We start from the raw sequence: 13,913 nt of genomic DNA on the forward strand, positions 1-13,913 counted from the left end.
AAGCCAGGAGACTGGGTGTTGGTGAAAAAAGTTTGTAAGAAGAACACCACCTCAATCCCAGATTTGATGGTCCTGTCCAAGTGCCGCTGATGACACCAACCTCTGTGAAGCTGGAGGGAAGACCCACTTGGATCCACGCATCGCATTGCAAGAAAGCTCCCCTACCAGAGGATGACACCCAAGCCAGAATGATGTTGTGGATGCCCTGCCTGACCAAATAGATGACCTACCTGATAAAGAATACATTACACATGCTATTGACTAAGAGACTTATTGCAACGAACCCCCGTTAGGGACAGATCTCCTGACCGCCCATTTGCGAAGTCTGTACGGAGTGGGGCATATGCGCTAGGCATGAGTCAGTTCACCGGCAGCACAAAAGAGTTGCAGCGCTTTGGGACAGGAGGCTAGGATTAGGGCAAGTGATATCTAAGGGAGGATTGTGATGGAAATATATATATCATCTAGATCTCACTTGCATGTATACTCCGTTATAATCATATATACTCATATAAACGCAAATATATCTATATACTCAGTTAGTTTATAATCAATTGCTCAACTTGACCATATGAGCTAGGCCAGATGTTTCCTCGGTACTTTCCAGACACCCAAAAAAGCAAAACAGCACCAGATGTATTAAGTGATGATCAGATGTCTCAACTTTGTCCTAGATGCAGAGAGCTACATTTTAGTTGCTTAATCAGCATTCATATGTGCATTAATCACAATATTCCATATATATTTAGATAACCAATAACAGAGGAGTTAGACAATATGGTAATTAACTAACCACCCCTAACCACCTCCTTTCTATATGCAATTATAAAACTATGTATGTACAATAAATCATCAGTATTGATGGAATGTTTTTCTGTCACAATGGTGTACAGTCCATTCTTGATGAGCGCTCAAAATACTCAGTCTTATTGGGAACGGCCGCAGCACACACAGGGATAGATTTATCCAAACCAAATTTCCATAACACATGCCCGCTGTCTTGGGGTCATATTCAACACCGAACTTTCCTTTACTACCTATATTCGATCACTCACTAGCTCTTGTCACCTGCATCTTAAAAACATCTCCAGAATCCGACCTTTTCTCACCTTTGAAACTGCTAAAGGTACCTTCACATTAAGCGACGCTGCAGCGATACCGACAACGATCCGGATCGCTGCAGCGTCGCTGTTTGGTCGCTGGAGAGCTGTCACACAGACTGCTCTCCAGCGACCAACGATGTCGGTAACCAGGGTAAACATCGGGTAACTAAGCGCAGGGCCGCGCTTAGTAACCCGATGTTTACCCTGGTTACCATCCTAAAAGTAAAAAAAAACAAACAGTACATACTTACCTACAGCCGTCTGTCCTCCAGCGCTGTGCTCTGCTCTCCTCCTGTACTGTCTGTGTGAGCACAGCTGCCGGAAAGCAGAGCGGTGACGTCACCGCTCTGCTTTCCGGCTGACCGACGCTCACAGCCAGTACAGGAGGAGAGCAGAGCACAGCGCCGGGGACAGACAGCGGTAGGTAAGTATGTAGTGTTTTTTTTTTTTTTACTTTTAGGATGGTAACCAGGGTAAACATCGGGTTACTAAGCGCGGCCCTGCGCTTAGTTACCCGATGTTTACCCTGGTTACCAGTGAAGACATCGCTGGATCGGTGTCACACACGCCGATCCAGCGATGTCAGCAGGAGTCCAGCAACGAAATAAAGTTCTGGACTTTATTCAGCGACCAACGATCTCCCAGCAGGGGCCTGATCGTTGGTCGCTGTCACACATAACGATTTCATTAACGATATCGTTACTACGTCATAAAAAGCAACGATATCGTTAACAATATCGTTATGTGTGAAGGTACCTTTAGACTCTTACTGTCGCTCTTATTCATGCTCGCCTGGACTACTGCAACTTTCTTCTGATTGGTTTCCCTCTTACCAAACTTTCTCCTCTGCAATCAATCTTGAATGCGGCAGCCAGGGTCATATTTCTGTCCAGCCGCTTCACCGATGCCTCCATCTTGTGCCAGTCATTACACTGGCTACCCATTCGCTACAGGGTCCAGTATAAACTCATCTCTCTCACCCACAAAGCTCTCCACAGTTCTACACCGCCTTATAGCTCCTCTCTCATCTCTGTCTTTCACCCTACATGTGCCCTCAGTTCTACAAATGATCTAAGACGAACATCCCCCATAATCTGAACCTCGTACCTCCGTCTCCAAGACTTCTCTCATGCTGTGTCAGCTTTCTGGAATGCACTTCACCAGATGATCAGACTGATACCTAGCCCCGACCTATTCATGCGCGCTTTGAAAACCCATCTCTTCAAACAAGCCTACCACATCAACTACTCAGTAAACTAACTTTGCCCTGTTCCCTCCTTCCAAATATTATTCTGAATCTGCACCCTACTATTCATGTCTCCACACCCTCCATGCACACGATAACTGCACTTGATACTTAACTATTGCACTTAAACACACGGGCTGATGACCAGATCATGCAGCTTTATATGAAAATCCCTATTTATTATAATTGCCAGACCTGAAATAACAAGCACTTTTCACCTATTGTGTCCCCCCATTTCCTTGTAGATTGTAAGCTTGCGAGCAGGGACCTCACTCCTAATGTCACTGTTTAAATTGTCTTAACTTGTATTGAATTTATTGTCTGTACATGTCCCTGCTTAATTGTAAAGTGCTGCAGAATATGTTGGTGCTATATAAATAAAAATTATTATCTATCCCATATCTATCTATCCCATATCTATCTATCCATCCCATATCTATCAAATTCAAATGAGCTTTATTGGCAGGACTAAGTACGTTAGCATTGCCAAAGCAAATGGTAAAAATAGGTGGATGGGGGGGGGGGAAGGGAGAAAGGGAGGCATATAGAGGTTCAGGATGTATCAGGCTCCTTTTTTTGGATAGGGGATGTTTCCAGGGTGGGGTATAGGAGTGCATGACATATCAGGCTCTTTAGCCGGGGGATAGGGACATGTCCAGGGTGGGGTACAGGAGACCATGACATATCAAGCTACTCTTAGTCTGTGGCAGGCACTGACATATTCCACCGCTATGGCCGCTGCACTTTCCTCTTCCCCCAGTATTATCGGTAGTTTCTCTTCCTCCTCCATGGAGGTGCCGCCCGGATTCGATGAGTAGGCTGTGGGTGCTCAGTCTGTATCGACTCAGGATCTGACGCTCTTTGGGGTTTTCTAGTTTCTCTAGATATGGAGCCAGTTTTGTACTCCCTCTGTAGGTTCTGGTATATCGTCAGTTTCTTGATTTGTTTATGTCTTTCCTCCAGATGCTGAGATATTCCTTTTCGACTTTGTGTACCATGTTCTGGATTTCACCTTTTGTCAGGCCATGTAGGTTGATGGCTTGGTCAGACTGGCTTTGGGTACTTTTTGTTGGGAGGCTTCCTGGTGTAGGAAGGCTTTGTGATGGTAGGAACTGGGACTGCTACTTTGTAGATGAGCCTTGAATGACAGCGCCTTCTTTTTTATTGCGATGTGTAGTGGGAATCTGCCCAGCTCTGCTCAGCAGGTGCTGTTTGATGTGCTCCGATGTACTTGGAGAAGATGCTTGCAGAACTCTAAGTAGAATATTTCAGTTGGTCCAGCGTCCCACTTTGACCAGTTTGGGTATGAGACTGGGCCCCAGACCTCACTGCCATGCAGAAGGATTGGGGCAATGAAGGAGTCAAAGATTTTTAGCCAGACGGTTACTGGTGCCTTGAGATGGCACAGACGTCTTCTGATGGCATAGGCGGCTTTGGATGCCTTGTCTTTTAGTAACTCTATGGCTTGCTTGAAGCTCCCTGACTGGCTGAGTTCTATTCCCAGGTAGGTGTACCTGTTGGTTTCTGTAAGCAGACGGTTGTCTATCATAAAGGTAGGATGGCCAGGAGGTTTCTGCGTTCTTTTCTGGAACACCATATTTGTTTTCTTCTGGTTGATTGGCAGTGCCCATGTGCTGCTGAAGGTCTCTAGGATTTTCAGATGATCTTGGAGGCCTTTCTCAGTTAGCGACAACAGCACGTGGTCATCCGCATGCAGCAGAAATTTCACCTGGGTGTCATGGAGGGTGAGTCCTGGTGCTGAGGAGGACTCTAGGGCCACCGCCAGCTCATTGATGTAGTTGTTAAAGAGCATTGGACAGAGGCTGCAGCTCTGTCTCACTCCTTGGTTCTGTTGGAAATAGGCTGTCCTCCTTCCATTGACCTTCACAGGAGCTTTGGATGACGTCATCTATCTATCTATCCCATATCTATCCATCCCATATCTATCTGTGTGTAATGGAGTGTGGGTTGGACAAATGTAAAAGAGGAGGTTAGACAGAAATGACATCACAAATCTTATTGAAGGTAGAGGAGGGAGGGGTTTGGGGGTGTTTTGGAGTGGGTGTGCTAGGTTCCGGCTTACAGGCCAGTGCAATGCATCATGGAACTTGTAGTATTAGAGCACAATAAGTCAGGAGAAAGGAAGTGGTCGATTAACCCCATAAGAGCTGGAGCCAGCACTGAGGATGTGCTGCTACAGCATGATAAAAGGTAATATTGCTAAAATAAACACAGTGGATTTTTTGAGTAGCACATAATAGCAAGATTTATGAAAAAAAAGTTATAGTAGTGGACAACTTCTTTAACTATCTGCTCACTCTTTCTATCCTCCTAGTCGCAGATCTCTCCCAACTCTGGCCATTCATGTTATAGTAAGTTGAAACCCTCACCTACTACACTCAGAAACCCCTCAAATCTCATTAATATTCCCTGCATGCCTTCTGTCTCTTAACTGTGCCCTTTCAAATTGGTGCTCTGTGTGTAATAAACTCTCCTTCATCCACAACTTATTCCTTTCTGATTTTCTTAACCTTCTGGCTCTTACTGAAACATGGATCCAGCAGTCAGGCACCACCGCTACTGCTACTCTCTCATATGGTGGACTTTTTCTCGCATACCCCAAGATCGGACAACGGACCAGGAGGCGTTGGACTGCTTCTATCAACCTTTCAGGTTATCCCCACCAAATACGCTCACTTATCTTCCCTTCTTTTGAGGTACACACTGTCAGACTCTACATCCCCTTCTCCATGTGAGTGGTGGTTGCATATCATCCTCTGGTTCCCTCCTGTCAGATCCTTGATCACTTTGCCATCTGGCTTCCACATTTTCTCTCTCCTGTGACATCCCCACCCTCATCATGGGAGACTTTAACATCCCCATTGGTTTCCCCTCTCCCCATCTGACATTCATCTTTTTATCTCTAACCTCCACATTCGGCCTTTCACAACTTATTAGCTCTCCTACTCATGAAGATGGAAACTCCCTTGACCTGGTCTTCTCCCGTCTCTGCTCAGTACATGATTTTTCCAACTCCCCTAACCCGCACTGACCACAATCTTCTTTCTTTCTCTGCTGGAAACTGTCACGCCTCTCAGGACACCCTCTCTTTCCACACTTACAGAAATATATGTGCCGTTAACACCCAGAAATTTGTGAAGAATTTGCAGTCATCATTGGCCCCAATCTCCTCTTTTTCATGTTCTGACTCTGCACTGAAACATTATAAAGAAACACTGCAAAGTGCCCTGGATAAAGCTGCACCTCCTATACATAGAACAACTCCGCAAACATGGAGACAACCCTGGCACATGCTGCAAACACGTTTCCTACAGCGATGCTCCAGGTGTGCAAAAGTCTATGGAGAAAATCCAGTCTGCCTAAAGATCCATTATAAGTTTATATTTAAAACACACAACTCTGCCCTTCACCTCTCCAAACAAACCTATTTCAACACCATCATTGTTTTTTGCGGGACAAGTTGTACTTTTGAACAACACCATTGGTTTTACCATGTCGTGTACTCAAAAACGTGAAAAAAATTCCAAGTGCGGTGAAATTGCAAAAAAGAGCAATTCCACAATGTTTTTTTGGGATTTTTTTTTACCATGTTCACCAAATGCAAAAACTGACCAGCCATTATCATTCTCCAGGTCCTTATGAGTTCACAGACACCAAACACGCATAGGTTCTTTTTTATTTAAGTGGTGAAGAAAAAAAATCCAAAGTTTGTTTAAAAAAAATAACAAAAACAGAAAATTGTGTCATTTTCCGAGGCTTGTAGCGTCTCAATTTTTTGTGATCTCTGGCTGGTGAGAGCTTGTTTTTTTCTCGCCGAGCTGACGTTTAACGTGATACCATATTGGCGCAGATATGATCTTTTGGTTGCCCGTTACTGCATTTTAATGCAATGTTGCAGCAACCAAAAAAACATAATTCTGGTATTTTGACTTTTTTTTCTTCTCGTTACGCCATTTAGCGATCTGGTTAATTTTTTTTAATTTGATAGATCAGGCGAATGTGGAGATGGCAAAATATGTGTATATTTGATTTTTTTTATTGTTTTATTTTGAATGGGGCGAAAGGGGGGGTGATTTGAACTTTTACATAAAAAAAACAAAACATTTTTCTGTGACACAACTGTCACCCCCCACTGCCACAGGGATGCTGCCTCTCCATCTGTTCCTGGGGCTTTCCATCAGGCTGTTGCTCAGTCTCCATTCTCCTAAAGGGGACAGCTGAACCCAGAAGCGCTTGTCCAGTGGTCATGTTTAACTTATATAATGGACCTGCGCTTCTGCCTGCACCCTTTCTGGTTGTTCCTGCCCACGCGTCATCCAGGCGTGCCACCGGCTTGCGTCCTACTGACACGCCTCTGGCACTAAGCAATGAAGCAAACCCACAGCAGTGCATCACCTGGCAATGCGTTCCAAGGACAACTCCTCAGCCAGCACCATCCAGCCACTCCAGGAGTGTGCTTTTGAACGAGCCACGCAAAAGCGTGGTGTTCACCTTCGCCCACAAGAAACTCCCTTTGGACCCTCCGTGGTGCTTCCAGGGACCCTCATAAGTTGAGGCAGGGAAGGGATGAGCCGGCTGGTCAGGCCTGGGAAGTAACATCAGTCTTCTGTTTTCAGGTACACCTGCCAAGAGGTTCCCCATCAAGGACAGGAAACCAACTGATGTGAGGGAGAAGTACTGCCCTTTTTAGCCTGTAGGTTTCATGTCCTTGATGGGTGGCTCCCCTTTCATGGTGCTCTCAAGGGTAATCGATAAAACATCAATTCTGGAGCTTACAGGGTTTTTTTTTTTTTTCATCATATGTGACAAAATAAATTATAATTATTCTGACAATTCCTTACTTGCAAATACTAAATATGCTAACTTTTCTATTTCACCATTAATGTTAGAGGCTATTGTATAATTATTGCTCTCCTACAAAGCACAGCCGAAGGCAGGGCTTCATAGAGGGAAATGCCATTGCATAGGCCTTCACAAGGCTCCTAGCTGCAAAAGAAATCTATTGGCGACTCGCAATCTTGTTGTGTATGAGGCTAATGGGCTTTGGAGTGATGGCTACCAAGTTGGGGGCTTTATAAATGCCACTGTTAAGCTTGACACAGTCAGCATCTGCGATGTATGGAGTAGGCACATCTAAGCACACTCAATGCAGTGGTGGAAGACGTCCATGTGTATGGAAAGAGTTGTTGAGCAGTTAAAAAAATAAATCAAGTTTTACGTAAAAGAGGATTTTTCATTTCAGACGGATGACATCACTAGGATATACTAACACTTTGTGATTAGTGAGGCATGTGATTATTGACCATAAAGGGTTCGTCTAATCAGCTCATATTAGCTGCAACAATGGCGACAGCTGACAAAGTTAAAAGGAGTTTCCCAGGAAGATCTAGATACATCTATAATGGCTCAGACAACCTTGAAATTACAAAAATTATATAATAGATCATATACAATAACTTGGGAATAACCATGCTAGTTTTCATATGGGTTTTATTTTTTTTATTTGGCAGTTAGTCAATCTATAAAGAAAATGAAAATACAGTAAAAATAAAACTTCATGATTTGAAAATGTACAAGAAACTTTAAGAAGCAGCGTGTATTATGTAGATGGGAAATTGAAGTCAATAAAGAGAATTTGCACTTATTGTTAAAGAAAATGCAATGAAATGCAATAAAAGAAAGCAAAAAACATAGCACACTCCAATGTATAAAGCTTCAGCTTTGTTAAGTGCTCCTGGAATTACATTGCTCCCAAAATGTTATCTGCAATAACCTTGGAAAAATGCATGAAGAGTTTCCTGAGGGAACATGTGTTAGGTTATGAATAGTCTGTAAACCATCATTGTATGGCAAGTGGCCTGGAATCAGAATAAAAATCGGTAAAGCGGTTGTCTTAGAAATTACATTTATATTCCAAATTCCATAAAAGATGAACGTAGGGAACAGCACAGGCATGAATGCCTCCCCTATCAATATGAGAGGAAGGGAAATTCTGGGAGAGATGTGGGTTACAGACGTGCGACCCACACTCACTAAATAATCATATTTAATTAAAGGGGTTATGCCACAAACAATATAAAAAAAAGTGATCATGATATTGTAAGGTTTTATACTTTGAAAGTTGCAGCCATGTTTTAATGTGATACCATCATTCTGATCTGGGAGAAACGGAGAATTTATAGTGTAACAAAGTATTATCTTATACTCTTTAGTCTGGACAATAAGCCCGGGGCTCCAACTTCTGGGGATCAGGGTTGCAATAGAGTTATCTAACCGGAGTTAAGCGAGGAAAAAAAAAAATAGGAAAATAGTGGTTTAAATACTTTTTTCCCTACATAACAATAGACCAGTCTAGTTAGTGAATGCCAGCATTATTTTTTAAGAAGGTTCCAGGGGTAATCACTTTGTTCAATTATGAGATCTGTTTGTGTATATTTTTTTTATATGGCTACCATATTGTTAATGCCATGTTGTTACATATAAGCAAATATAGTTTGCACAACAGGTTGGGTCTTCTCTTTAGATTGTCAGGCTCAATATATTGGAAATATATGGGAAATGTATGCTTGGATGTGTTATTAAATGGTTGTATGGTATGCTTTTTTTTTTTTTTTTTTAATTGGGCTCATGGCAAAATATATCAAAATACTAAGAAACATTAATTTTTTTATTCAGTCCCCCACTGCTGTTGCTCTAGTATTCCCTGCCAGTTCTGCATAAATGGAGTCCATCATCCACTACGACCATTTCAGCCAATCACTCGAGTCAGCAGGGTCATAAACGTGCCAAACATTACTGCCTAAGCCATGACTGGCTGCAGAGGTCAGGTAAGTGATGAATGAAACATCTCTGCAGGACTAAAGAGGACCAACCAGAGCAGTGGTGATTGAATATGTGAATAATGTTTTTTTTTTTAATACATCTTGTTTTGTTAGCCTACATTTCAAAAATACCAGACAAGCCCTTTAAAGCTCTCCCTCAGTGCAGCCATTTCCTTAGCAGAATATATAAACTGTCACTTTGTTAACAGCACAAAAAAATGTATGAGAACTTCCATGATTCATTGATATGTGCATTTCATAACTTATAAAAGGCAAATTCTATCCTAAATTGAGTTATGATTTTTTTTCCAGGTGATGGGTTTGGCTAGAATATTTTCTCCTATTCATGCCATTACCAAATTATCAGCCACATGTGACTATAAGCTCCACTGGCCAAAAATTGTTCTGATAAGACTGCAGGGCAAAAAATCCTCGACTTTTGGGGAAACACGGCCTTTTCACTATACGACTCGCCCCTCGGGATGATGAAGTAACTGCAGACCTGTGTAAAACCACAGACCGTTGTGCCACATTAGTAACCCTCTGCTCTGCTACAAGTATACTTGCCAGGCTAGAAAGACTTTGCTTTTCCCTCTCATCCTATTTTACTTTTGGATGGAGTTACACTTTATAAACCAAGGTTTGATATTTGTTAAATTTAAAATACTGGATATTAAAATCTTTCTAATAGCCAAAAGTTTGTTAATTTTATCACGCCTGAATACTTTCAGAATTCTTATATAGCTACGGCAACATCATTTCAAGCATAGGAAACAATAAATCGGAATTTGGCGAGTTCCAGTTTGTATTTCTAAAATGCTGAAAATCTATATTGGATTTGTAAACTTCTCCTTATGAAACATGCATTTTTGAAAGTAAAAGTTTAGGACACTTAGTGGTGATTAGAATGTGCAGCATGTGTCTTTATTCTGAAGACTTCAATGTGAAGATGAGAGGCTATTTGATTGCAGATGCTCACACTGTAACGGACTAAGTCAACCATCGACAGAACCTGAAATAGAGAAATACAACTGCATTACTGGGTTTTATCTTGGAGCATTACTGTTGTCCAATACCTAAAATGTTCTAAGTATATTTTGTACCCTAATCACTTTTGTAATCTGCCTCATTATAAAATACACAACACTTCTCCCAATTCCCCAGCCTGGAACAGGACATCATCAGGGACAGCACGCTTACTAGTTTATTTCATAACCAAACTTTGAAGATGTCTTGAATCCATGGAGCTGATCAGAGTCGTGTGAGAAGTAACCGATGTGTTGGCTGATGCAGCATGGTGTGTGCTATAATGTACAACTAACATCTGCTTTTTTTTTTTGTGCTTTTTTTAAACAGTCATGGAATGCTATTTTATGATCTCAGTACAGTAAAAAGGCATGTTGGTGGTCATTAGGTGGGGAAAGCGCTTAAGAAACAAGCTACACAGGCAAACAAAAGAAGCAGTAATGGAAGCTTACCAGTGCAATCCACAGGACTAAATATTCATCAATGAAACTGTTAAAATACTGATTGAAAAATAAAAGGGCAGGTCCAATAAAAGCTGTATCTTGCAAATGCATTTCACTTTTCGTCATATGAGCAACCTATCACAAAAACATGGAAACAATGCAATTTATTCCGCATTTCATTCTGCAATATAACAATACATCTACTTATAACTAGGGATAAGCCCGTATCAGAATCACTGTAGCACATACCGAACACGGATCGCTCCCGATAATCAGCTGTCCGGCTCCGCAGCTGCATGTGTCGCGGCTGTGTGACAGTAACACCACATGCATGGAGAGCCCAACATGCCGCTATTGGGTAAGCGCTTATAGCTATTCGGATAAGGACTTAACCGAAGGTATTCGCTTGTCCCTACTTATAACCAATCCTGATAGGCATATACCAACATTAGAAACTATAAAATGAGTTGTCCAAGAATCTAATGTTGATTAAATATCCATTAATATCAGATCAAAAGGAGTGCAACATTCAGCCCATAATAATCCCCTATTGTGTCCCTCTACATAACCTCTCACCACAGTGCCTTTCTCTATAATATCCCCTCCACAAAATCACCCTCCCCACACACAATGCCCCACTGCATATATACCCCACAGAATCCCATTCCATAATATATCCCCCTTTCCCAACATTGAGCATCTCTATAATATCCCCCTTTCCCAACATAGCCCTTCTCCATAATGTCACCCCCCTCCCCCACACACACTGCCCCTCTCCAAACTGCTTATTTCTATAATATTCCCCCTATACTGCATCTCTACATAAAGTCCCTCCACCCCACAGCCCCTTGCTATACTGTCGCGCCTTTCACAATTCCTCTCCCACTATATTGCGCCTTGGCAGTAACCACAATCCTCACCGTGCCCCCATCTAAAATGCCAGCAATGTGATGACCTCATCACACCACTGCAATTCGGGGAGGGGGCTGACAGGCACTCTTCTGTCCCAGATCTGACAAATACATTTTAATATAGGAACGAGGGAGCAGCATCTCCTGGGCCACTCCGCTCTGCTGACTGGAGCAAACCCATTGGCAAACCGAATGTTGTCTAGGTCTGGTGTAGACAGAGGGAGTAAGTCATCCATACAGTGGAGACTTTCTAGTAACTACAAGATCCCATCATTTATCCATTGGCCCCCACCAGCCAACCAAATTCTACCCTCCTAGCTCCTCTGTATGTCCTCGGCAGAACATATACATGCTCGACTACAACAGCACAAATAAGGGCAGAACTGTCAACATGCTGTCAATTCACAGAAAATAAAAACTAAATTCTTACCACTAATTTATTTGTTACTTTGGCAGAAACACATCCAAATGCAAGAATATAAAGGCATGGGTGCTTTTCAAACAGCTGTACAGCAGATTTCTTGTATATCATAGTAGCCAGAACAATCACGCTTCCAATATGTAACATTGGAGATAATACACTGGTTCCCTAAAATAGAAGCGGAAAAATACCAAGTTAGACTGTGACACTGCATAGAATTCTTCAAAAGGCTAAGCACCGTAATGTCTGTATCAGAATTTGTAAAGTGGTGAAATAACTTCATGGATTGTGGGGTCCAACTGCAGGGACCTGAAATTATTAGCAGAGTAGGGCACTTGCTCCCGACCGACGCTTCAATCATTCTCTATAAGGCTGCAAGAAAATCCACTACAGTGAATGAATAGTGGCGCTCTGCTGCTGCATTCCAGGGGTATGTACACCGGATGTGGTTTTCAGACAGGCAAACCCGCTAAGTGTTCCAAAATGAAAAAAACTTTTAGGAAACACTGGATTCTTTTTTTCTATAGCTCTTATTAGCAGCTGGGTTTTCTGGTTCGTTTTCGGAGAGCTTTTTTCATATTTTGGACTGCAGACTTTTTTTTGTATTGTTTTTGGGAGTCTTTTTTACTGCAGTTTTCCAGACATTTTTCTCAACTCCATTTAACAATGTGAAATCAATCTTGCTTACCCCAAAAACTCAAGACTGAAGTGATGGGTAAGCAATAGTGAACACTTGATATGTATTTAAATAAAATAGCATATATAGTATCTGCCTCCAAATGGAAGTGGGTAATAAACTATCCCACTATAATATTTATATTAGGGTAGAAGCTATAGTGCAAGTGCATTAGAAATAAACTAAGATTCCTCTAATATCTGCCAGTGGCTAATAAAGTGTCAATGCATTTGGAGAAATAGCTTGCTGAACAAGATGATATGGGTGAGAGCTTTTACCTGTGATATGAGTTAGTGCAGGGCAGTGGCCAGGGCTGTAAGACGTCCCTCTACCCCAATAATTACAAAATTGAAAACACCAGCGCACTACCAATAACAACCATTAAGTATCAAGGGGTGCAGAAGAGTGGTGACATACTAGATCAAGAGCAAAAAAAGAAAAATGAACCACTCTTAAAGACTGCACACCACAATACATACTTGAACATATAAGCAGGTAAACTTTTATTGACAAACCAATAAAAACATCTAAAACCAATGAAGTACAAAAATCCTCATAATAATCCCTATAAATAGCAATAGCTGAAAAAAAGAGCACGTATATGAACAATATGGAGGTAAATATATCACATTTAACACTGAATCATAATAATAAATCAGTATAATAATTAAGATACCAGATATGGCGCAAATATGCCCTATATATATAAAGCCTCTTGAATACTCACAAACCTCCAATATAAGGAGTATGAACGATGCCCGTAAAAGCCCAAATGAACAAAACGCTATGTCCACAAAGGCTAATTAGCCCCCAAAAAACAAAAGTACAACCGGTACCTGTATGCCAGCAAATCTGATGGACCACTTATATATGAAGCAGCGGTGAACAGCCCAGAATCCATACAAATGTATGCAGATGCGCTTAATGTCCCGTATGTGGGACTATAATAGCCGCATATCAATAAGGTATGCAAAGGTCCCAGGTCCAGCCAAAAAGATAATACAAGGCAGATGAAGAAATGCCACCAAACGGGCAAGGTGTAAAGAGGCAGGGATAAATATGGGGAAAGACCCCACGCGTATCGCCGTTACAAGGACGGCTTCGTCAGGGGAAGAGTGAGGGAAACGCTGACAATAGAAGCTTAAATACCGTTTTGTTCATTTGGGCTTTTACGGGCATCGTTCATACTCCTTATATTGGAGGTTTGTGAGTATTCAAGAGGCTTTATATATATAGGGCATTTCT

General features: G+C 41.9%; 1 protein-coding gene across 1 annotated transcript in view; it reads right to left on the bottom strand.

The window, feature by feature from the left end:
• Positions 1-7,843: 7,843 nt before the first annotated feature.
• Positions 7,844-13,913, bottom strand: part of LOC138669762 (choline/ethanolaminephosphotransferase 1) — a 118,288-nt gene continuing 112,218 nt past the window's right edge. The window contains exons 7-9 of the mRNA XM_069756490.1: positions 12,002-12,160; positions 10,670-10,795; positions 7,844-10,203 (exon numbers count right to left, since the gene is read on the bottom strand). Coding sequence (XP_069612591.1) covers positions 10,084-10,203; positions 10,670-10,795; positions 12,002-12,160 — 405 coding nt within the window. The 3' untranslated portion in view covers positions 7,844-10,083. The remainder of the gene's footprint in view (positions 10,204-10,669; positions 10,796-12,001; positions 12,161-13,913) is intronic.

Source organism: Ranitomeya imitator, chromosome 3 (assembly GCF_032444005.1).
Source record: "Ranitomeya imitator isolate aRanImi1 chromosome 3, aRanImi1.pri, whole genome shotgun sequence".
In the NCBI taxonomy this organism is placed as follows: Eukaryota; Metazoa; Chordata; class Amphibia; order Anura; family Dendrobatidae; genus Ranitomeya; species Ranitomeya imitator.